The 24,787-nt window shown below is 48.4% G+C and overlaps 1 protein-coding gene and 1 pseudogene across 1 annotated transcript in view; both read left to right on the top strand.

Annotated features, from left to right (window-relative positions):
* The window catches only part of Smc3 (structural maintenance of chromosomes 3), a 157,783-nt gene that overhangs the window by 105,865 nt on the left and 27,131 nt on the right, over positions 1-24,787 (top strand). The window contains exons 19-20 of the mRNA XM_077688288.1: positions 17,521-17,768; positions 23,421-23,564. Coding sequence (XP_077544414.1) covers positions 17,521-17,768; positions 23,421-23,564 — 392 coding nt within the window. The remainder of the gene's footprint in view (positions 1-17,520; positions 17,769-23,420; positions 23,565-24,787) is intronic.
* Positions 11,294-14,230, top strand: LOC144156316 (uncharacterized; annotated as a pseudogene).

The following is a 24,787-nucleotide window of genomic DNA, read 5'->3' as shown; positions in this document are numbered from 1 at the left end:
CGCACTTCCCCTCCCCCCTTGCCCCCCCCCGCTCGAGTGGCCAAAAATTTGATTTTTTAGGCTCCTAAGGTGACGTAATAAATGTCGTTCTTCTGCTCCGAATTAAGGTTGTTCTGCTCCAAAATAGAAACTTCACTGCTCCAAAAGCTGCTCCCAAATCTGGTTCAGCTGTCTCACCCCTGCTTTTAGCCCCGCACACTGCACATACCCCATTCGAGGTTGAGTCGTACCTCGCTCGAGAAAGATAAATCCAGAACATGGGAAGCACTATCAACCCGCAGAAGCACGTCGCATTTCATCCCAAAACAAAGGCGTCCACAACACGCACACCATCGGCTCCTGTAATGCCAAACTCATCTCGCACTTCCCAATGGGAGTGAGTGGTACGCCTGCAGTGCCCACATGCCGCGAGGTGGGGCCGCGAGCTGAACCGGGATCACGGAACCGTAACTGACTTCTGGGGCGGTTTGTGCCTTGTTGCCAAGGCAACCGATGTTTGAGATTTTCAAAGAAATGGCGCTCGCTCCTGCGCTAGAAAGCTCAGAGCCGCGGCGGAGCATGTTTTGCCAACGTTGCCGCTCTCCACCATGCGTCGCCCCAAGCTGGACTGGTCAAATGATTGAAGCGTTTTGTGCACGGGTTCTGTATCGGTTTAAAATTTCATTTTCACATGCCGCCGGCAGGAATTACCGCCGCCGCAAAATAAGACCCGGCACTAGCGGGGCCACATCTGATACGGCGCTTTTTGGATAAACAGTGCGCGGTGCATCAAAGAGAACGAGCGCACGATCCTCCCCGTGCGGCTGCGAGTTCACCGCCGATAAAAGGTCACGTGCCGCCGATAGCAACTGCAGCAACGTATTCATGCGTACACCGCGAAAGGGCAAGGCCAGGCCGCCGCACACATGCGGCCAGATTTTTCGTTCGCTTTTCCAGCCTTGAGCGGAGTGCGGGATTCATGGTGTCAACAAAGCTTGCCCGTAGCAGATGGCAGTCTGAGCAGCGCAATAGCGGAAGTACGTCACCGCCGAGGAGCGCAGCATCATGGGAGGCAAGGCTCGCGCGCCGTCAACAGCGGAGAGTAAATCGAAAGGAGGAGGAAACGCAGAGCGACTATAATGCGCGGTTTTTGATTTACGATTTCTCAGCTAGAACTCATCGCTTTAACAAAGTTCTTGCGGGAAGAGATTGCTCATACATTGCTTTATTTGGTTACATGTACATCCATGCATCGTTGGAAGGTATTTCAGGACCCCTTTAAAGGTTCTGAAGGACATGGGAAAGGTCCTTAAGATGGTCTGTATTCAAGCATTGCAGCCATTGTCTAGATCATTGCCCAGGAAGCTATAAAATTTCCTCATCATTCAGTCAATTGCACTACAATTGCACCAGTTGCACCAGTCACTACAGGTCTGTAGTTTTCTTGTGGAACTGCAGAGCAAAAAAGGCTCATAGAAGTTCGTACTGAACATAGGGCGTTGATCAACCAGGAAAATGAGCAATTCTTAGAGAAAGAGGGGAGCCCAGAAGAAAAAAATAGAGGGGATTTTTTGCATTTTTTGTGTTGGTCTGGAAAAATGGATATTCTAGGTAACCCTTTGAGGGTCGAATTTTTTCGCCAAATGCGTCTCCCCAGGGTCGATTTTTTTATTGTGGATTTCAATTCTACGGACGAATCTATACCGAGAAAAAATAATCAAAAATTTTTTTGGGTGACCGTAAAGTGACAAAAAAATCATTTGTGTTGTTACATACATATGGTTTATTATGCTGTTACACACAGGGGTGGAACAGCTGCGCCATTTGCTCCATTGAGCGCCAAACGTGTTTAGCTGCGCCATCCTGCGCCAAACCGCCCCTGTTGCGCCAAACCCGCTTGAATGGGACGCGGGTCTTAAAATGGTCAAAAATCGCGAAAAAATGCATTTTGGGAAAAACACATTTTTGAAGTCTATGTACTTTCAAGCACCTATTCTAAAAGTTTCACCGCTGAATTGGTCCGGAAATATCTTAAAATCGGCTTTGTAAACGCAGCGGGAGCCGCAAAACGTTGAGAATCGGGCTAAGAACACTTGAACTTCGCGCGCGCGCCACACTTGAAGCAGACTGCCGGCGGCGGCCATCTTGGGCTAGCCTTGTAGCGGCTTTATTTTTGCGTATTTTCTGCTATCTCAAAATGGCGTCCCACGAGGAAAACGAACGTTACCGCCGATTTAGCGAAGATTGTTTCCGAGCCGCAGGAGCAAGCGCGATCGAGGCCCCCTTTCCGCATCTCTGATTGGCCGGTGCGGTTGAGACGCCATTTTTTTTTTTTTTTTTTTTCGTTTTGCAGGCGCGCATTTGCCGCCGCAGTATTTTTAATTCGGGTGCGTTTTCGCTGCCGTTAGTGACTGCAATTCTGTCACAACGTCTTTTTGCCTGGTGCCGCAATGCTTGGAGTCCTTTACCTCAACTATTTACGCGCTGAAAGCGCACTAAAAAACGACCAAACACGCCGTAAACGGCAATGCCGGGAGCGCCTGTTACGCACGGATCTGGTCCGAGAAGCGCCGCGTGGAAACATCCAAATTTAGTTAGCTGTTGTGCTTCGGTCTTATTTGCGAAAAAAAAAAAAAAGTTGGCAGCACAATATGTTGGTGCTTTTATTTAGTTTGCATAGACGTTGAAGGAAGTGCAAAGTAGCAAGTACCGTGTGTGAAGTTCAGCAAAAAGTGTAGTTTTCCAGCGCTGTTTGCAAAGGTTTTCAGTACTTGCATAGAGCTTTTCCGGTTATTTTTGTGGTACGGTCGCATTCTTTTTTTCCCCTTGAGGAACAGAGTGACACGATGCTTTTTACCGTATTTACTCGCGTAATCCTCGCACTCGCGTAATCCTCGCACCCCTAATGTGAGCCACCAAAACTTGGATTTTTTGGTTCCTCGCATAATTCTCGCACCCCCAACTTTGCAGCGGCGAAAGTTGCCTGCTCGCGAAACCCGCATGGTGCACGCGCTCCCCAACGCGCGCCCTCCCCCGCCGCCTCTCCGTTCGGCGGAGAACGCTGTGTATCCAAGGCCGTCCAGGCGCCCTAACAACCTGCATGGCTACTCCCTAAAGGAGCCCTAACACGCTACTCACACTGTCCTTGAGCCGGTTTCGCGCATGTTTCGCGTGCGCGCAACTGGACGGTGTTCGCGCAGCCCGCTGTCGTGTCGTCGTGTCGCCGTCCCGTCGTTGAGCGGCAGCAGTCAGTGAGTCACTTGCGTCAGTGGTGGAAAGCTCGCTCCCATTTTGAGAACTTTTTGATCCCTTTGTTTTGCGCTTGGTGCCGCTTCGCCATGGGGAAGAACGCTAGCTACACTGCCGCTTTCAAATTGAAAGCGAAAGAGTACGCGATCGAACACGGCAACCGTGCCGCAGGCAGGCACTTCGGCGCCACCGACTTCAACGTGCGTTACTGGAGTAGGGCACGCACATACGACGACGAGATAGGGCGCGCGCCAGAAAGCAAAGGCGGCAATTTCATGATCGCTGATCGACGGAAGGCTGTTTACGTTGTAAATAATAAAATAAAAAGAAATAGCTGCTGTTGACAACACTGAGCTTACATAAACAAAAAACGACCACTACATTTAGCGGGATTGGCATAAGGCAAATTGGCAACACTGTGCACCGAATTTTTTTTTCCCCGCATAATTCTCGCACCCCTAACTTTGCATTGACTTTTCCGAAAAAAAAGTGCGAGGATTATGCGAGTAAATACGGTATATTGTGGCTGTGCTGAATCAAGAGTTCGAAACTAGAGATGTATTTTTCTCTATCTTATTTTAAGACATCATGCTCTGCCTTACGGAGTGTTTCATTATCTGGCTTTTGGCCTAGGATGATGAGACTCGCATCATTTAATTTGCAATAAATAGATCTAGCAGGTGAGGCTGTTTGTATCACTCTTATGGATCGGTAAATTAAAGTCCACCTGCACCTCTGCAGTTCCTTGGTTTGTGAGATCACGCTCTTCCTTAAGAGATGTTTTCTTACCTTACCCTTGAGCTAGGATAACAAGACTGGTATAATTTCATTTGTATTGAATTCATCTAGCAGGTGATGCTATTTTTATTACTCTGTCTATGTGCACCTATTTGCAAAAATGAGTAAAGATTAGACAAATTTATACGAATTGTTGATATTAAATGTTCACCTCCTTCATGCATTGCGAAAGTCTACAAAATGAGTAAAAATAGCATAACCTGGCAGACCAGACATTTTTCATTATATCTATAAAAATCATTATTGAGTTTGATCAAGCGAAATCGCTCTAAACTCCGGTAAGGACTGCCCCAATAAATAAATTTGAAAACATTGTATTTCATGAACAAATAAATCTATGTTAAAACCAATTACATATTTGAAATCAGCGTAGAAGCTCATCAAGGCTGCTTAGTTTTCAGCTATCTAGCACTAAAGATTACAAAAAAAATGTCGTAAAGACCCACCTCCGCGTGATACGACCGCCATGATGCCCAGCGCCCGAAAACTTGGTTGAAACATCGTGTTCTCGGTTTCATCAGTGAGTTAATGGTTTCGGTTTCATGAAAACTATGAGCAGCTATCGAATCTGGCTTTGGCTTAGCCATAAGGCAGCAGGCACGACACACCATCTGTTTGAAATTTTGTGTGTTGCATTTGCGTGGTTGTGTTTGCTGGTGTCTGCTGCTGCGCCACACTCAATGAAAAATGGCCAAAAGTAAAATGTTTTTGTGTCACATCACAAATAGAATAATATCCACATGAAACGTTATAGTTTATTTGAGGTTAACATCAATTTAGTCGCCCATTTTTGGCGATCCTAGCCTTGCTGCCCGCAACTTTGCGTTGCTGCATGTATTGAACAAACAGGGTCTTGGACGCTTTGCCTTCGCTTGTTAATTCGGTGCACTTTTGCTTTGAGGTATCTACTCTTTTTCGCCCGTAAACTTGGAACAGAAATGAATTAGAAACTTGAAATGAACTACCTGCTAAATGGAGGGATCCTGGTTGCCTTTTGCCTCCCCCCCGTTTTTCTGTATTCAGAAGAGAACAAATAAACTTCAAATAAATTAAATTCAATTCAACTTTGGGGTCAGCTTTATTTGCTTAGTGGCGGATGGTCTAATATTAATAGGGCCTTCTGACAAGCTCTAGTTAGGTACGTTGTCTGCGGCGTAAGTTCGTAGACTCTTGCATCCCTGTGACGGGTGAAGAAAAAGCTATGTTCACCTTTGCACGCACTGAAACCGCTGTTCGATAGAAACAATGCGAGCGAACACCTTGTTTTACGGAATGCCGCCGTGGGGTCGCATAAACACTGCTGTTTGCTGGACTCGAAGCAAGGCCTGTTATCTGATGTCTTTCGACTCACCGTGTGAGGTTTGGCCTTCCAACAGTAATAATGCAACCAACTCGCTGGGGCTGCAGGTAGATTACTCCGCATTTGTAAACCTCCAGATATGGTACAAGAACTGCTTTCCTGGTTGATAGTGGGTTCTAGTGCATGGTAAAACGCCTGAGAATAGTAGAGAGGCTAGGTACTTCGCAGGGGACTTGTACAGCGGCCTGTACGGAAATTAGGAAGGCACCATAATGCTGCGAAATGGTGTTACATCTCCTCCAAACAGCAATTCTGGCTGCTACAAACCTGCTCCAAAAATGCCTTTCTGGCTGCTCTAAGCCTGCTACAAAAGGCACTTTTGCCTGCTCCCAGGACTGCTCCCAAACCCATGGACCTTCCACCCCTGTACACAAGAAAAATTCTAAATAAAAACAAGAGTAAAATCCGGCACCTTTTGAGTGAATCAAAATCAGATAGACATCAGTTTCGCGGGCGCAAAAAGCAGTAAGCGCCTGAAGGACGATACCGAAACCAGCCCCTGCGCGCCCGCCGGCGCGCGCGCGGCCGGATGCGGGAGTGATAGACGGCGCACCGCACATAAAATACAAAAAAGAAAAAAAAAAAACTAGAAAAGAGCCTCATCAGTTTTGCAGGTGACCTTGGTCTGGCAGGCGCAAGAAGTGAGAGGCGCCCGGGTACCCGGTGGGTGATACCCAGCGCACCCCCTCATTAGCGGATGCGTAACCGATAGCCGGCGCGCCGCTGAAGTAAATCATAAAAGAAATAAAAAGAAGAGCCATCGGCGCAAGAAAAAAATTTGACGTATTCCCTAAGTGTGGCAACACATGGCAAGCATGAGACGTTGGCAAAAAAGGCGCACTTTTTTAAGATACAAGCGATGTCGTACATGTGCGTCATTGACCATTTTCAAAGTGCTTGCCGATGCCGTACATGTACGGCCGTGACCCTCCAAGGGTTAAGTAAGCGAATACCCTTAGGTGTATACACAAGGCTTGTACAACGAGGCTATGCTCTGTATTCTCACTTGTGCTTTACAGCTCGTGCACCCTACTGAGCAGTGACTTTTCCTCATCTTCGTTTTTGTGCTTGTATGAACTGTTCAATTTTCAAATGTTGCTCTCTGCCTTCAAAGAGTTCGGCATACCGTATTCCCTTGTATAATATAGGCACTTTCCCCCAGGATTGGGATGCACATTTCAAGTGTCTGTCAACCAAGAAAAAGAAAAGTATTGCCTATTTTTGTGGTACCACCTGAATCACACACTTGGCCAAATGGGAATCCTTAGAATGGTTTGTGTAAAGGCTAGGCGGTATTTGCTGCCGAACATCTGGTATAAGGAGAGGGGAGTCTGCCTTCTTTTCTAATGATGATGATGTTTGGATTTTTATGGCGCAAGGCTGACTGAGGTCAAAGAGTGTAAAAGGTGGTTAGTTCATTTGAGTGACATGAATGTAAAAGTAAAGCATTTCAGTAAAAATGAATGAAGTAAAACACAAGGTAATGAAGATGACTGGTGTAAAGGGCCAGGTTGTCATGATGCATGATAAGACAGGACCTGTAAAAACTTGACGTCAGTGAGAAACTGAAGAGCACGCTTGATGGAAAACATGGGCTCGTCTCCTAAAAAGTACGATGGGTGAAACGGGATGTGTAGTCTGTATAGTTGTGGGAAGTGTTTGCGCCGTGTTGTGTCAAGTGCCTTGCATTGGATGAGCATGTAGATTATGGGTGGGGCCTCTCCACACCCGCTGCACAGGGGTCTTGGCGATCCAGTGAGCAGGTGGGAGTGCGTTGCATGTGTGTGGCCTATCTGTAATCTAGCCAAGTTGACTTGTGTATCTCTTGCGTGTGTTGGTGGTGCATGGTCCCAGGTGTGGTTTTATTACGTGTAACTTGTCTGATGTGTGTCTTCACGTCGGTGTAGGGTAATGTGGTTATGTCTACTGTATTCAAAAGTGTAGCATTAGCAGCCATTCGATCCGCGGCTTTGTTCCCGGCTATACCACAACAGTGGCCAGGGACCCAGCAAGGGACCAGTTAAAATTTGTGAGCATATACAGACGTAATACCCTTGACGATGAGATTTACAACGTGGTTTTTGGAAGGCTTTGGGGAAGACAAGGCCCGCTCAACAGTTAGGGAATCTGTAAAGATAATGGATTGTGGACTGTGGCTTTGAAGGACATGATTGACAACAAGAAGTACACCATAAGCCCCTGCCGTAAAGATACTAGTATTACTATTCAGAGTTCTAGTGACATTAAAGGGGCCCTAAACAGGGTTCCAAAGGTTGAGATTTTACGTGCGCAATCATTGGAGTACTATCCAAAGAACATCCTGTCACAAAAATGATTTAAAAGCGTCCAGTATTAGCCGAGCTATCGTTCATTAAAAAGGGCCCGCAACAAGGCCTGGCGCATTCCCTCTTTAACCGCTCCTGCAAAGCACTGTGGAAGCGGAGACGCCACCGACCAGGCGCAAGACCTGATCGGTGACACCTAGAGAAACAGGGTTTCGTCGAGAAGCACGCAGCCATTGGCTCCGCTCGGCGGTACGTCACGCTTGTAGCAGACGACGGCCAAGCTCCGCCTACTACCGCTCAGCGGGGTCGGTCGGTGGCGGGCCCGCATCGAACGGCTCCTCGCGGCGGCCGTGCTCGCGTCGGCGGAAACGAGCGCAAACGAGCGTTTGAAGGCAAGATAGGGGGCTTCCTAACTGAACATGCTCGCTACGACAATAATTGAAGATTGCCACCGACGACTATAGCGGCTCGCTAGCGGCTCGCTAGCGTTAGCGTTTCGCGGTGAACTCGTCCCACCGAGGTCGGTGAAAAGGCTTAGCCTCGCCGCCGTCATCCAGACACTGCTTTGCAAGGCCGCGACGACGACGACCCCCCGCGCAATCTTTCACTGCACTATCACCCCCTTTCGCGTATTTGCAAACTGGTTTTCAGCAATAGTCTTGTACTGGCGGGCGGTGACAAGTTTTAGCTGCTGCGGTGTATGCGTTATCGTGCGTACACCGCACAGTGGGCTGCTTGCCGACCGAGCAGGCAGATGCTTGCCGCGGTTGCGCGTGTAGCGGCCGTTTGTGCCCGCAGAGATTTTCCGTGTTTTTCAGCGTTATTAATACCTTGTAAACGCCTACAAACTCAGCTACGCTCGTGTAACGGATGGCGACGATAAACATTCGTCCATGCCACCCGTGCAGGACGAATACGCCGTGCCGCCGGTGCAGGAGCGCTGCGCGCAACCGCGTTTCTCCCAGAGCCGGGAACGCTGACTGGCTACAGCACTTAACGGGGCCCACCAATAGCGCAGCCGTACTGTTGAGAGCTTCGTGCGTCACACGGGTGCGTCACAACCGCTCTGTTGCACGTCAGAGCGCGCAAGTGTGGCGGCAAGGAAGCGGTAGGTGAGCAAGGAAGAACGAAAGCATCTTTGTTGCGTGTTTGCGCGGCCCCTGCTTTACGCAGAGGTGTAATATTTGGTATACATTGTCGTGAAGGGGTACTCTAGCGATTGCGCGATTGAAATAGCGACCTTCAGAAACCTATTTAGGGCCCCTTTAAAGCCGGGTCCATGCGCAGCGCAGGACACAGAAGTGGCCGCTTTGGAGGCGTCAGGCGAAAATTCAGCACACTGGTATTTCTGCTCCAGATACAAGCAGTGCTGCAGGATTGCACATGTGGGTGCTCGGTTTTTCTCTACATGTGTGAAAGATGTGTCGCATGATACAGTGTGGAGATTCCATGGTGCAATAAAATCTGTTACAGAAGGTTTGATGGTATCTAAAAATGAGACAGCAAGCTCCGACGCTGCCTCTCTATCTCTGTAAGAGAAGGGTGCAGAGAACGATGGCCAATTTAAATTAAGGTATGGATGTGTCATAAAAAACTGATTTAAAAGGATGGTGAGGCATTGATGAGACTTTAAAAGCATAAAGCAGGTCTGTGTATGCTCGCTGACGTTGTAGGTTCCACTTATTACACTCCACATAGAGGCTTTCGACCGGGCCAGTGCGGTAGGCGCCACATGCCAGGCAGAGACCCAGATGAAGCACTGGGTCCAGCATTTTGATGTTTTGCTTGCTGACCCGGGAACAACACTGCCTTCTTTTCTAAGCAGCCGCTCAGGGGAAGATGTGCTGTGCCATCCTTCCCCCAGGCAAATTGCCAGGCACCAGTGAGACGATGTTCGGTGGCAGCCGCTGCTTGGCACAGGAAGCAGCAGAAATGCATTTGCTGAGCTGGCACGCTCACACTTTGTGTTGCCTTTCACAGTTCCCTCAGTGGCAGCCGTGTGGGGGATACGCACGCTATTGCCGAGTCAACAGGCTGAGGTAAAAGTGAGGGGAAACTGCAGGCCACTTATGCCATTAGCAGCAGCAGCCTGTGCGTCATCCGCTCAGCAGATGCGGTGTGCAGCAATAGTTTTCTCTCTGCTGCTTTCCCCCCTCCCTCCATGGTGACCATGTTTTTTACGCACAATTAAAGAAAAGCTTTGCTATCTGGATAATTGCAGTGCAGTTGCTCATTTTTTTTTTATTTAGATAGTAGCGTTGGTGAGGTTCGTTGAGGTTCGTAGTGAGGTTCGTCGGTGATGAGTGCGGTTGCTAGAAAGCGAAAAGGTGTGTCTCTTCAAGAGAAGTGCACAATTTGGAATGCCATCTCTGATGGCGAGAAAGAAGAATGCTGGTGCCTGGTACAGTATCCCATGGCTAGTACACTCTCAACAATCTGGAGTGCAGTAAAGAGCATCAAGTTCACAAAAAGGCGCCATTTCAGCATAAGTTTGGTTCTTGTAACGCGTTAGGGCGGTGAAAAGTGTCAAAAGCAGAAGTGACTCTGAAGTTGCGTGTGTTAAAGGGACCCTGCAACACTTGCCATCGACTACTAGTAATGTGTTTTGGGATAAAGTCTATTGTCCCAGAAATCTCCTCCCGCAAGAATTATGAAAATCCGTACACAATTAACGAAACTACGCGCGATGAGAAATCGCGCATAATCGTTCCCTCTCAACTCGACCGCGGAACGCGACGAAAGCTGCGCGCTCTCTCCCGGAGAGGGGGGCGGCTCGCGGCGTTCTCTTCGGCGGCCTTCTATATATCACATGCCGGGTAGTTTTCTCCTTTTCTCCGCAACGCGGAGGGGCCTATTTCCGGTCTGGTGCCACAAAAAAGCAGGCATAGGTGCCTGCTCGCAAGTGCGCGCTCGGGCTGGTAGGGCGTTTTTGAAGCAATAAACGTTTGTAGTCGAGTGGTCCGGTTGAAAAGGAAGTATTGAGCTCATCACTCAAACTCCGCGTGCACTCAAAACACAAAAGAAACGGCAAAACTGTGCCTACAGGCTCAGTCATAGAAGAGGTTCGTACACAGCGATGACGGCGACGGAAATGGGAGAATCTAGCCGCGAAGTTGACCAGTGACAGCCGATCGAGAAGCCATGGCCTATGTGACGTCCCTTAGGCCATGCATAATGAGGACAACTGAAGAGAGAGCGGTTGGTTTTTCCGCGTCTTTCACATCGATTTGCGCGCTCACCGCTTCACGTGCACGTGTAATATTTGGCTCAGATATTCCTGGCAGTGTATTCTAAACGTCGCGCATGTTTACTTGCACTGCTGTCCCTTTAATGCGGGGGGGGGGGGCACAAGCATTTATAATTAGTGTGTGGCACAAGCATTTATAATTAGTGTGTGGCACAAGCATTTATAATTAGGGTTTTGCCAAAACAAGCTACTGAAGGGGCTTTTGTATTGAGTATTCTTAAAGCTGGAGTAGTACTTCAAGGCATGTTATCAATAAAGCACTGAAATTTACAGCAAGTACAGGTTCTCAAGTTTACTAGAAAACTGAAACCTACACTATTAAGCTTTATGAATCTATACCGAGTATGTTGGGGATATTTCCATTAAAGAGCTTAAACAGGGTGTCTAGCAACCGGGAAAACCGGGAAAACCGGGAATTATCAGGGAAATGATACACGCCGGGAAAAATCAGGGAATTGTCAGGGAATATTGCCAAAAAGCGAACCCAGTCAGGGAAAATGACCCGCGACTTGACTTTCCGGCGTGGAGCGCGGACTCTGCTCACCCGAATCGGCGCAAACAGCCAACGGGGACAGATCCAATCCAAGCCAGTGGGGCAGTAGCGCCAGGGTTGACAAGTTTGGCCTTTTTTTCCCCGCGGCCTGGCAACCTTGAGCAGCGCGCGCTGGGCATGCTGGGCATACACTTCTGTTGTTTTGAACCATTTCCGCCATGTTTTGAACGATGGAACCTTCCGGCGGCGTGGTGTTTTCATCGTTTTTTCAGAAGTGAAGTCAGAATTCTCACTGACAATGTTGGCGGCGAGAAAGTGCTTCTTTAATGCGGACTGGACGAACCCGAACGTTTCGGAATATGCAAGCTGGATTAAGCCCGTGCAGAATGATCCTCACAGTGCTCAGTGCACACTGTGCTGCAAAACTTTTTCTTTAAGCAACATGGGAAGCACTGCAGTTTCGAGTCACGCGTCCAGCAAGAAGCATCTTGCTGCTTTCAAGTGTTGGTCGAGCGCTTCGCAAGCTGGCATGTCGTCGTTTTTTACGCCAGCGACAAACGCTTCGGCCCAGTGTAGCGGAGACCGGACAGGTGCGCCCGAGGAGCCTGCAACCACCACAAGTGCAAAGACATCGATGAGCGGCTTTCTTCTGAAGAGCGCTGTGACAAAGGCCGAGATAATCTGGTGCTTTAAACAGGGTAGCGACTCACGGATCTTTTCGGTCAACAGCGGCGTCGGCCTCGCTCTTCCCTCTTATGTTTCCGGGATGTGAAGTCGCTGAAAAACTTCACCTAGGGAAGGACAAGGTAGGGTATACGATTTGCCATGGTATTGCGCCTTACTTTCGTAAGAAGCTGCTATCAAGCCTTGCCGGTGTGCCGTTCTTAGTTGTTTCGTTTGACGAGTCACTAAACAAAGTGACACAGAAGCAACAGATGGATGTGCTCGTCCGATATTGGGATGACACTACTGATGGCAGTACCTAACGCAGTACCTAACTTCATGCTTCTTGGGCCACACGTGTGCGGAAGACCTGGCATCTGCATTCAGGAAAGCCACAGAAGAGCTCAAGCATGCCAAGATACTGCAAGTTTCAATGGATGGGCCGAATGTGAACATAAAGTTCCTGATGTCACTGAAGGAGGAACTCAAGGAGTCGGATGAGAGTCACAATATCCTAGATATTGGAAGTTGTGGGCTGCACGTAATAAATGGAGCATACAAGGCAGGTCATGCTGCAACCGGCTGGGATGTGATCGCCTTTCTTCGTAGCAGCTACAACCTGTTCAAATGTGTGCCTGCTCGTCGTGCTGACTACGTCACCTTTACAGGGAGTGCACTGTTTCCTCTCAAGTTCTGTTCTGTCAGGTGGCTTGAAAATGGGAAGGTTATCACCAGGGCACTAGAAGTTCTTCCAAACTTGGTGAAGTTTGTAGAGGGCTCTGCGAAGGCAAAGAAGCAGCCGACGTGCTCCAGCTACAATGCCGTTGTGAAAGGAGTTGGTGATCAGCTGTTGCCAGCAAAACTAGCCTTCATGCTGTCGATTTGCGAGGAACTGGAGCCATTTTTGGCAGAATTTCAGAGTGACAAGCCGATGGTGCCCTTTCTTTCAACTGCACTGCACAATATCCTGCGGTCGCTGCTTGCAAGGATTGTCAAGAAGGAAATCCTGGAGGCTGCTGACACTCCCGCCAAGTTGCTCAAGGTTGACCCAGAAAAACTCGAGAACTGTATACCTGTACCCGCTTTTGACATTGGGTTTGCTGCGAAGAATGAGCTCCGCAAGGTGCCCAAAATGCCACAGCTTACCTTGCACCAATTCAAGAAAGACTGTGTTTCCTTCGTTAAAGTGTGCTGTCGAAAGGTGGTGGAGAGGTCACCGTTGAAATATAAGCTAACTAGGGGTGCCAGCTGTTTGGACCCGACATTCGCATTGTCTCCGGAGGCTGGCCCAAAACGATTGACCCTCGCACTTGAAGTGCTTTCAGAACACCAGTGGCTCACTGGTCTGCAAGCAGAGCGGGCCCATCGTTCTTACATACAGATTTGTTCATTGAGCCTCACCCAAGAAAAATTGAACAATTTTGACAGGAAAGAGCAGAGGCTGGACGTTCTGTGGCTAGATCTCTGCTCGCATGATCACAAAGAGCTGCTGTTTTTTATCAAGATCATCCTCTGCTTGTCTCACGGCAATGCTGCCGTAGAAAGAGGCTTCTCAGTCAACAAAGAATGCCTCGTCGAAAACTTGAAAGAAGATTCACTGATAGCACAACGACTGGTGCATGATGCTGTGTTGGCAGCAGGTGGTGTGGACAAAGTTGTAATTACTGACAAGATGGTGCAGATGGTTCGCAATTCCTACAGCGTCTTCAGAGAGGAATTGCAGAAAAAGAAGGCAGAAAGACAGGTGCTCAGAAGGACAAGAAAAGAGTGGCTGCTCTTGTCAAAGAACTGGAAGAAAAGAAGCGAAGGCTGCTTAGTGAATCGCTGACAGAAGCTAGTCTCCTGCAAGAAAAAATAGACGCTCTTAAGAAGTAACAGATCAGTGCTTCAAGAACTTTTGTGCAATGGCTGACACAAACAGTAGAAGCCGATTTGTGTTTGCATAGACTTTGTGCAATATGTAATACTCTAGTCAGCAACTACAATCTGTGGTGAATAATTTATGTTTGCGCTCTAAATAAAACAATGTTTTGTGTTCTGCACTAATGGTCTTGCATGTATGTATTGCACCTATGCAGTGGTCAGGGAATTTCACTTGAAATTGTCAGGGAAAACCTGGAAAAGTCAGGGAATCTTAAAACAATAATTTGCTAGACACCCTGTTAAAAAAGTGAAGTATTGAACAGTTAAGCAGGCTGCTGAAAACAAATATACTGAATGAAATAGATTACATGTTGCAAAGTACGGCACGCAAAACAGATGAGACAATGTTGCAAAGCTTGAAAATTCTTTATTTACGCTTTATAACCTCCAATGTAAGTACAACCTTTCATGTGCCCATCACGCTTCATGCCAGGAACATCTTGGCTCAAACTTTTCCCCAACTCCTCGGTCAGCACCTGCAAAACCAAAAGCAACAATCACAGGTTTCTTTTTGGAGTCACCTGACAGAAGTCAAATACGTGTCAATTCAAACTTCATGGTTTATGTAGTCCTATATATGGCTACATTATTAGATACACAAAAAGAATTTTAGCCTGCTTTTGAACTATTTTGGTTGGCTCGAATTTACAGCTAATGTAGATTCAAGCAATTTTCGTCGCAGCAACAAGAAAAATCAGCACCGCTTTTGTTGCTCCTGTCGCAAGTGTGAATGGGCCTTTATACACAATACATTCACACGGTGACTGGCAGTTGCGGAGGGACGTAACTTTCCGCACCGAAAACCTGATTGGCCAGGCTAAATGCCTCCCCCCACCCCTCATATTTCAATATTTTTAATCACCAAGTAGCCCAACTCCAAGGTTGGCAGAGTCAGTGGGGTGAGTTTCCATACGATGCATGCTTTTCACCTACGCGCTTGACGGCGTCTATCAATTATGAGGTGTGCGCGCGGTAGTGGAGGGCGCCTGATTAATTTTGACCACCTGGTTACCTTTAGCGTGCGCCTAAATGTCGCACCCACGGGTGTTTTCTCTTTTCGCCTCCACCAGAAAAGCGACCGAAAATTGAACCCGTGTCCTTGGGCTCAGCGGCACTACGCCTTAGCCACTTCAGCGCGTTCGCTGGGAGCCCGTGTGTACGAGATTTCGGCGCACGTTAAAGATCCCCAGGTGGTCAAAATTAATCCGGAGCCCTCCACTACGGCGCGCCTCATTGCCTGCATTGCGTCGGCGCGTTAAACCCTGCAATCAATCAATCAATCAGTGTTCGCTGGGAATGAGCCACACTATAGGGCACCTCGGCGTAAACACTACGGCCGCGTCCCCTCTGGGGTCGTCAATCCCCCCTACCTAAAACGCACCGTACGGCTTCTTACACGTTTCGTGACACTGTGCCTACGCAACGAGCTCACACAGTAAAAATTCTTACAACCCTTTCCGTAAACCTGAGTGAACATGAAAGTAGCCACTGCGCACACCACGTTGTAGGTAGCGCCGGGCTGAATGTGAAGGCGGGCATGCTCAACGGCTTTCTTTCAACGGGAGTACGTGCACGTACCGCTGATAGCGTTATGGAAACGGTATAACTAATTTGTTGCGCCCATGTTTGCGAAGAAAAGGTGATTCCCTGAGCGCGTTTTTGCACTCATTCAAAACGCGCTAAGCCAGTTATGCCTAACTTCGGCACAGCGTGCGGCTAGTACGGCGTTTGCAGTACACGAAAAGCTAAAGACGATTTCCCCGCCCCCTCCCCACTCACCGGCACTTGTAAAAATGTCTTACTTTTCGTTGAGGACGCAAAAAATGTCTAGAAGAAAGCAGCAGGGTTTCTTTCTCTAAGATAATCGAAGTTCGTTGGTGCTTCACAACTCGCACACAAAAGCGAATGGGTATGGCTATACGGCTTGACACGTCTTGACCAGTTTTGGCTTTGCATCGCACAAAAGGAAAACAATGAAAAACTTTAGTCACAAAAAAATACTTTTTAGCCTTATTAGCAGCAAATCAAACAATACAACATTGCATATCAACACAACTGTTCTTTTAAAACTTTACAAGATCTGCTGTCGTTCTTTTTCTGAATTTGAACATAACTATGTAAAGTTGACTTGTTCAGCCCGCAACGAGTTATTTGTGCACGAACCAGAAAGGCGTGAGGGTTACAGCTACTACAATTGTTTTCTGAGCTTACAAATTGTTTGCCTCCGAACATAATTAACTAATTAACTAAGGCTAATTACGATGAGTTACAAACATGATCGAGGAATATTGCTTTAACCATACAGACGTACGATGGGCGTCCAGCGGACGTTATTGATGGGACCATAGTAAACGTCCATGCACAAACGTAGCTCGGACGTCTATCGGACCAAAATGAACGGACGTTCACGTTTCCCAGAAAAATACATCTGCACGCACCAAACCAGAAGGGCCTTGCGCAGGCCGATTGCTTCCATTTGGCGTGAATAAAGCTCATCCCACATGCACCGCCTAATGCAGCACTGCACGTGGGCACACACACCATTTACTGGTTTCCTTTAATGTGAAAAAAAAAAAAAAAAAAAAAAAAAAAACGGCCGCGGCTTGGCTCAGCTAACCTTGGATATGCAAAGCATAAGCTTGGCTTGGTTAACCCTTGGTGTAGCTGCATTGCCGACCGCGGCTCGTGGCCGGCCGGTCCCGTGCAACGCCCACCGGAGGAGGAGGCCCGGCCTCGCTTTCGTTCGTGGTGAACTCGGCGTTTCTTTTCGCCGGGTGCAAGATGGGCCACGTAGCCCGAGACAACCCAGCAGCGAGTGCGTGGGACGCTGTGGGGTTGGGCGGCTGCCTTTCAGCTGAGCGCCCACGACCGTGCGCCGCTCAGCTGATCCGTTGAGCAGAACGACTGAAAACGGGGCCTTGTGCTCAGCGCCGACGGCGGGCCAGGCGAGTCACGGGATGCGCTTCAAGGGGTGTGTTGCAGGGGTTGTGTCTGCGGTGAGAAGGTGAACTTGTGCATCCACGGCGAAACCGCTGGACAAAAGTAGTAAAGCTTTGCTTTAAAAACTTTTGATCCCCTTTGAGTTAAAATTCAGATAATTGGACTCATCGCTTACACCAGGTGACATGTGAAGGTTTGTTCACAAGTCACCTTACAAGGTGACGTGTGAAGGATTGTTCACATTTGCGACTGGAGAGACAAAAGCGATGCGATTTTTATTGCTCTAGCTGTGCCGACTAGAGTGATTGGTCTCCACGAATTTTTGTTGTGGCTGTCGCTCCTGCAGTGATACAGGGAGGCTTACATCGGAGAATTTTACTCGTCCCATCCTGCCAAGCGGGATGTCTTCCATTGGAACAGCACAACAGCTACAAGTGAAGGCGTACTCATTTGCCAGGTTTAGAATAGTTGCTGCGAACGAATGCAATGCTGTTCAACTCCTTTCTGTTGGGCTACGGGCACCCACCTTGGAAAGGGGCCTTTGGCGAGCGTGTTGTCTGGTTCCCCCCCATCCCTGGCGCAGCCCTGGAGAAGCAGGTGGAGGCCAACGGGCAGGAGCAGCGGGAGCTGCAGTCCCAGCTGGAGCACTGGAAGAGCCAGGAGCGGGACTGGCAGGAGCGCATCAACGACGATGCCAAGGACCTGGAGAAGATGACCAGCCGCCAGTCGGTGCTGCTCAAGAAGAAGGAGGAGTGCATGCGCAAGATCCGCGAGCTCGGCTCACTGCCGGCAGATGCCTTCGAGAAGTACCAGAACTTGAGCCTCAAGCAGGTGGGCAGGGGGGGAGGGGGGGCCTCGGAGGGAGCATTTGGGGCTTTAATCGGGCTTTCAAACCTTTTGCCATCTTTTTTCAGTAATGACGGCAAGGCAGTGTTAAAGGGAGTGCACTCTGCTTGTTTCAGGGGTTTTTTTTTTTTTTTACAAGTAGTAGTCGCTTCCCTTAACTGAGCTCTGGCTTGTGAACTGCCTGAACACCTAGCATTATGGAAAAGCTGTTTGTTTTTGTTTGCCAAGAGCTTGAATGTTGTATTGGACTCAGTTGAAGCAGAGGCTGAACGCTTTTCTGGTCACAAAACTCCGGCCAAAGTTTCACTTACGGTCAAGCCTAGTCCCTGGGGGCGGCCGTCGGGGACACTTGCTGATTTCTCCATCGGCAGCAGGCCTGCTCTCTTCTCCTCTTCATTTCCACCAGTACAGACACACTTTTGTGCCAGTTGTTGTTGCGGGATAGAGGCAAGACTGCGTGTTACAAAGGCATGTTGTGGTGTTCGTTAGTTGCAACAAGCACGGCTAAGTTTTCGGTTTTTGGCTAGCGTTATAGTTGCCGCCTAGATGATACCAAGTAATTGGCACCAAACGATTTTGTTATGGCGAAAAAATGGTCGATTTTGGGTGCTTCCACAAAAACATTTTTCTTTCGAGCTTCTGGACACATTTAGCATTGGTATACAGTCTAAGCTCGTTACAGCGGATCCGGCAACAACGGACTTTCGGTTACAACAGACCATTTCTGTTGGTTTGTCTGGTCCGTATGCATTTTAAATGGAGTCCACTACGCTCATAACGGACCCGGCTAGAGCATAATATAGGCTACAACAGACTAAATTTTAGGTGAAAATTGTTTCGATTGAATGTTTATAGCAGACTTGTTTATTTTGGCAAGAAAACTGTTATGTCTGGCAACATTGCTGGCAGCCGGTTCGTTGGCGCAGCCAAGCCAAGCCAGTGCCAGTGGCTTTTTTTTTTTTGTGTGCGACCAGCGGCATATACGGCAGGGTAGCTGATTTCACTGTCGGATAAATTAAGCGAAATTAACGCTGTCTAACATGGGGAAAAACAGGCCGACATCGCCAGAAGTACAGGCCTGTCTAAGCACGCGGTCCTCTCTGCCGTCAAGAACAAGGCCGCTGCCGATAAATGCGACTCCGGTGAGATTGAAAACAGGGCTATCGAATACCGTATTTTCCGGTGTATAAGTCGCGTTTTTTTTTTTTTAAATTTTCGTTGGTGCGTCTTATCCACCGGTGCGACTTATGTGTGGAATAAATCCGGTTCGCGGCGTCCCCGCGTGGCCAGCGCACGTTAAGCGGCACAGCTCTATGGTCTAAATGAATCCGAAGCCCACCGCTACGGTGTTTCTCATAGCCCATATGTCGCTTCGGGACGTTAAACCAAAGAATTTGCAGCTTTTTTTTTACTCAAAAACAATGATAATGGCCTCCGACAACCACGCGCCCCTTTCTGCCATGTGCAGTAACTACAGTTCAGAATAAATTCAAAGTAATATCAAACTGGCTTGCAAAAATAAAATGCAGCCTATAAATTATTACAGAGAGTTACTCTGAAGCAGGTAAACGTGCTGCTAATTTTTAAAATGAGAGCTTGCAGATTACAGTTGTACCTCGTTATAAGAGACATGGATGTAAGAGACATGGTTATAAGAGACACTATTCACCCACATGGCTGGCTGCCCTATCTTTCCCATTAAATTGACCTCTGTTATAACAGACATCGGATGTAGAAGATTGGTTATAAGGGACAAGTCATCCTTGAACTTTAATCAATAATCTCGCTTGTAACAGACATTTTAACTTCAGATCCAGTGCCACCAGTCGCTAATTGCAGTTGCTTCCATTGTGGAAACACAGGTGGGCGAAGACGCCTGCAGTAGCTATTTATTATAACTTCAGCAAACACACAGTGGTTCAGTCAGCTATGAAATGACGATGAGAAGCCCTGCCAATGGAAATGCAACTTGCAGAAGTGGTTGAAGCTTACTGCCATCCATTGGAGCGCGACCGCACATGCGGGCTCTCCCACTCGCGTAGCTCCCAATCAAGAAGCATCGCAGATGTTGAGTCCTGCTAGCGTAATGAATAGCATGAGCACACAGTGGAAGAAGCTGTGCGCTTTGGCTATTCATCAGGCTTGTGAACTCATCTACGATTCATCTTCCACAAACAGTGAAAGGAAAAAGATTGTAGAATCGGTTGTAAAAAACAGTGTAAATACAGTCATGAAGCAAACAAAGATTCAGAACTGTTTCATAAATTCTGGGGGCCAAACATAAATTAGAATGAGCCTTTTGCAGCATGCTGTAGCGTTCTTTTGAGCTTATTTTAGTCATACGGTGCCCACAATACAGTAGGGTCTGATTAGTAAGTGAAAACATGGTACCCTGCTTATAAGAGACATCTCCTATAAGAGACAGAAACTGCTCCCCGGTATGTGTCTCTTATAAAGGGGTTCAACTAGTTTCGATTTTCAGGCCGCTTCCGGCGCGTCACTTCCGCCTGCCATGACACCTTTATTGCGCTGAATTGGCTGAATTACGACAGCACGCAAGAGACGCGCGACGTTTGGAGGGGTGGCCAAATGGGTCTCAGACTTTTGGGACCCCATTTCTACAAAAACAGTTGCAGCCGGGTTGATAAAAGCCGGAATGATCCATTCAGCGAGTGGTGACGATGTTGGAGACATGAGTGAGTCGGAGGACGACAGAGATGTGCCGGCGGAACTTGAACTTGAACTTGAATTTGCTGAATTGTTTGTCAGCGAGTCCTCGGGTTCATTGAAATTCGCTCTTTATTATTCCCACGCATGCATCGTTCCCGTTCCGTTCGGTGAAAAAGGTAAGAAATGCCTCAAGTAGGGGGGTTGTTTCCCATCCATTGTGTGCAATCTGCCGGTAACCGTTCACAGTCCAACTGGTCTAACTTTCGATTTCACAGCTGTCCGTCATCAGATTATTTCATTACAGCTGTTTCAATGACCAGACTAAAATTGTTAAAAATGTAGAAGCTGCCTCGGGGGAACGTCAGGCAGCAATCTGGTTTGATTGACGAACGGTTTCGGTTAAACCTGCCTTGTCGTGGAGGGATTTAAAAGAGCCTAGCTAATTCAGATGGCCACGACTGATGTTTTATAGCTGGTTAATAATGGCTCCTAGTTATATTCTTGCTTCATTTGCTCAGCTTACAGGGGTGAGACAGCTGCGCATGTTGTGCAGTTTTGATACAAATTTGTTTTCCTGCGCCAGGCTGCTCCAAAAGCTCGAAAATTTCGAAAATTGCGCCAAACTGCTCCAAAAGAGTAAAAGAGCCAAGGATTTTAACGCTCTCGTCAATTTCAGTGGGGGAAAATGCTTACTGACGGCATACTTTTCCAGCACCTCCAAGGTGGTGCTGTTTGTAAAGGTTTAATTGATTGATCATACAATAAAAAACCCGCATAAAATTGTCCACGGGATACTTTTTTCCGAAAGTCACAATGTCGGGTTGCACATGTTATATTGTGCGAATTTTTAAAGTTTTCCCATATAAAGTTTTCACAAACTACTTGTGCAAGTTGATTTTAAAACAGCAATTTTGGGAGTCCCGCATCTCCAGAACGACATTACTGGGCGCCGCCATCTTGGTGCGATGAAGATTGGAAAACTTTGGCCGCTGGGCGAAGCAGTTTCTCGGGGTTCAGGCAGAGTGCTCTTCGCCGATTTCTGCCGTGGTTTTGGTTATGGGGGTGGCCGGGTTTACATTTAGTCGTTTGACCTATTGCGGGAAGTTACGCGACTTGAAAGACGGGGGTTCATCAAAAACAACGGGGTACCCGTGGTATCGCCGTGTTTCGGCCTTGAGTGTGAGGCGCGGTGCGTGCTTGAAGTGAAATTTGGGACTCATTGCGGCGTTATAAAACGCCGAGTTATTGTTGCTATTGACAGTGAGCTTGCGAGCGGCGGGAGTGGGACGATGGACACGGCAGAAGTGGCCGCGCAGGCTGCATCACCGCCAAATGTTCAAGCAGTGTCCGATAGCAGGACGGGCTATTATCGCACGCTAGTAATAATGGTTCATCCATCTGAATTGAAATTTAATGCCAAAAGAAATTTAATGCCAAAACATACCAATACTCTAATTACGATCGTAGTGAACGCCCACCTTGGGGCTTGAAATGGGAGGGCTGGTGGGGTGCGATGACTCTCACCTTGCTTTGCGCAACTTTTGCTGTGGCTCTCAGTTGTGCGTAACGCCGAGTCTGAGATTACAAAAATAACAACTTCAGCATTCACGGGATAATAAAAATTCCTTAAGATTGCTTAGTTTTTTAATTCGATATTTTCAACGGAACTCCGGGTTATCTATGCATACAGCCCAAGAATGTAAAAAGTGGTTTGAAAAAGGTAGTGTAGTTCGTTCCTTGTGATACTCGGGTAGAAAAAACTTTATTGAAAGGCTGTTTCAGTGTTATGTATGTTCAAAACCGATTAAAAAGCGCACTCCCCCCCCCTCCCCCCCGAGTGGCCAAAAAATGAGATTTTTTAAGCTCCCAAGGTGACATAATAAATGTCGTTCTTCTGCTCCAAATCAAGGTTCTTCTGCTCCAAAATCGAAATTTCGCTGCTCCAAAAGCTGCTCCCAAATCTGGTTCAGCTGTCTCACCCCTGTAAAAGAAATGATCTTTTAGGTGCCCTACATGCTGGGATGTACCTCTCGAGAATTTCCCATTGCTGTGATACCGCCCGTGGCGCAAAGGCGCAAAAATTGTCATTTTGATTTCGGAATCTTGTCAAAATCCAGTCTGTATGGATTTTATAAGTAGCTGTTACTGTTCAAGTACCTGCTTCTTGACTCGCAAACTAAGGAAGGATGACCTGTACATTTCGAAAATGGCACCTAAACAAATGCCTTTTTGTGCAATTTTTCAGTCTGAAGACGTATGTGCCCCCTTGACTGTGTCCCCACGTGATCTCAGAGCACTGGTGATGATAGGAGCTGAATAGCTGCTAGCGCCATATAGTAGCGATTCGTGAAGCTTAGCTTCTGCTGGTGCATGCATTTTTGCCCGTACACGAGTATGTACGACACACTGTACGTGCAGTGCAGGCCAAAATACCTGTGGGAGAAAAAAAAAAGCTATCCTATCGTGCAGGAGGGAACAGCCAAGCTGTGAGGCGCTACACGTGCTGTGTCATTCCGGCTGGTGGTGTTCGTTGTGTTGCCTCGAAGCTCCTGTCTCTGGCAGGCCAGTGGGGAGGTGGTTCTGCGGGGGTTCTCTCTCTTGGGTCCCTTGCTCCGTGGGGCGTGCGCCCTCTTTCCACACACGAGAAATCCCGGCCAACCGGGTGCTTCGGGCGCTGTCCAGCAGCTGCCAGCGGATAGTGTCCCGGAGGAAGAGCGTTGCCCCCTGTGTCCTGCTCGGTTTCCCTGCGGCACTGCGTGTGGTCGTTGCGCCCACAGAGGCTCCATCAATTGGCCGGCCAGTCAGCGCCAGAAGCTCCTTTCCAATTCCTCGTTGGTCTTGGCCAAATGGCGTGAAGACTCGCACAGTTTTTACCGCGCAAGTGTGGAAACTTTGGGGGGCCATTTATGCATTTGAGGATAGTGTTGGCATAATGAGTACACCATGCCATTGCTGACACTGGCGCAGCTGTTCAAGAAGCTCGAGCAGAGCAACCACGAGCTGAAGAAGTACAGCCACGTGAACAAGAAGGCCCTGGACCAGTTCATCAACTTCTCTGACCAGAAGGAGAAGTTGGCCAAGCGCAAGGAGGAGCTCGATCGGGGACACAGTGTGAGTGCCATTGTGAAGGGCCTGCTGGCGGGCCTGAAATGTTTTGCCCAAGGTGTGTGTGTGAATGGTGGCTTAGGTCTGGAGGGTAATTTTGCCAGCCTTGTAAAACCTGCATTTTCCAACCACTGCTCAATTTTGACGTTGGCCATTCAGCGCAGTCACCGAGTGAGTGCTGCGCTACCGCTGACCCTTCTCCCAACCCGGGGCATCAGCAAACGAGGACTGCGTGCACATTTTGCCGAAGCATAGAAGGGAGTGTGGGGAGAGGGGAAGCTCGGAGATTGGTGCCTCCGTGCTGGGTCTGCCCCGGTGGTGGTGTCGGCGATTGAGGGGCTGCTACACACGCCCAGCCTGATGCAGCACTGCCCAAGTGGGGCTTGAAAGTGAGAGGAAAAAGTGCTGCGCCTTGCGAGCCAAGTCAAAACCACACAGCACTGAGGCACTCCTGCGTTCAAAAAACTTTGCGCTACGATGGAGGAAGGAAAGCGTGAATGCGGGCCCAGTTGCCACCCCTTGCCAGTGGGTCGTGTGGTGTGCAGGTCTGGAGCGCTTCACTTGGCCGGCTCCACCACTCGGGCATTGGGCGCACCTGCCTGCGAGAGTGGGCGCTTCTCCCTGCACAGTCTGACCTGTTTGCTGGTCATAGTTCGTGGCCATAATTGTCACTCAGCAACTTGCAGCTGTCGGCAGCAATTTTTCTGCCCCTGTTTTCAGTCGCCAAGGTGGGAGTGGCAGCTGTAGTGTTCACACCCGGTTCCATCTGCTGAACCTTGGGATCGGGCAGTTGTAGAGTTGGTTTACGGCATTATTCGCAGTACCTACTTCTGTCTCGAGCCATAGAGCCTGGCTGTGGTTACTCACATTAGGCTGTGCTTAGAAGACATTGCTGCTAGACCTTGATTCGAAATGTGTGGGGGCTCACTCTAGCACAAGCAGGCAAGGACATGAAATGGATAGGTCTCACTCTTCCACCTGTCCCCCCCGCCGGCCAGTGCACTAATACCGAGCATAGAGTTTCTCAACATTGCCTAGAGTGGAAACTGTCACCGCAGTCGCCTGCTGCCATGGGAATTGTGGGTACCGTGAGAATTGTATTGGCAGCAAGTGGCTGGTGCGAAGTGCTATGGATTAGACTTGTCGGCTCTGAAGTGTTTGTTTTTGTTCGTTTTATTTTCTGCATGCTTTTCCGTTTCCGGACTGCCACTTTCTGGCATTCAATGGCT

This window comes from Haemaphysalis longicornis, unplaced genomic scaffold (genome assembly GCF_048455015.1).
Source record: "Haemaphysalis longicornis isolate Haplotype H1 unplaced genomic scaffold, Haemaphysalis longicornis Haplotype H1 scaffold_1, whole genome shotgun sequence".
NCBI classification, from domain to species: Eukaryota; Metazoa; Arthropoda; class Arachnida; order Ixodida; family Ixodidae; genus Haemaphysalis; species Haemaphysalis longicornis.
This window is presented reverse-complemented; position numbering and strand designations above follow the sequence as displayed.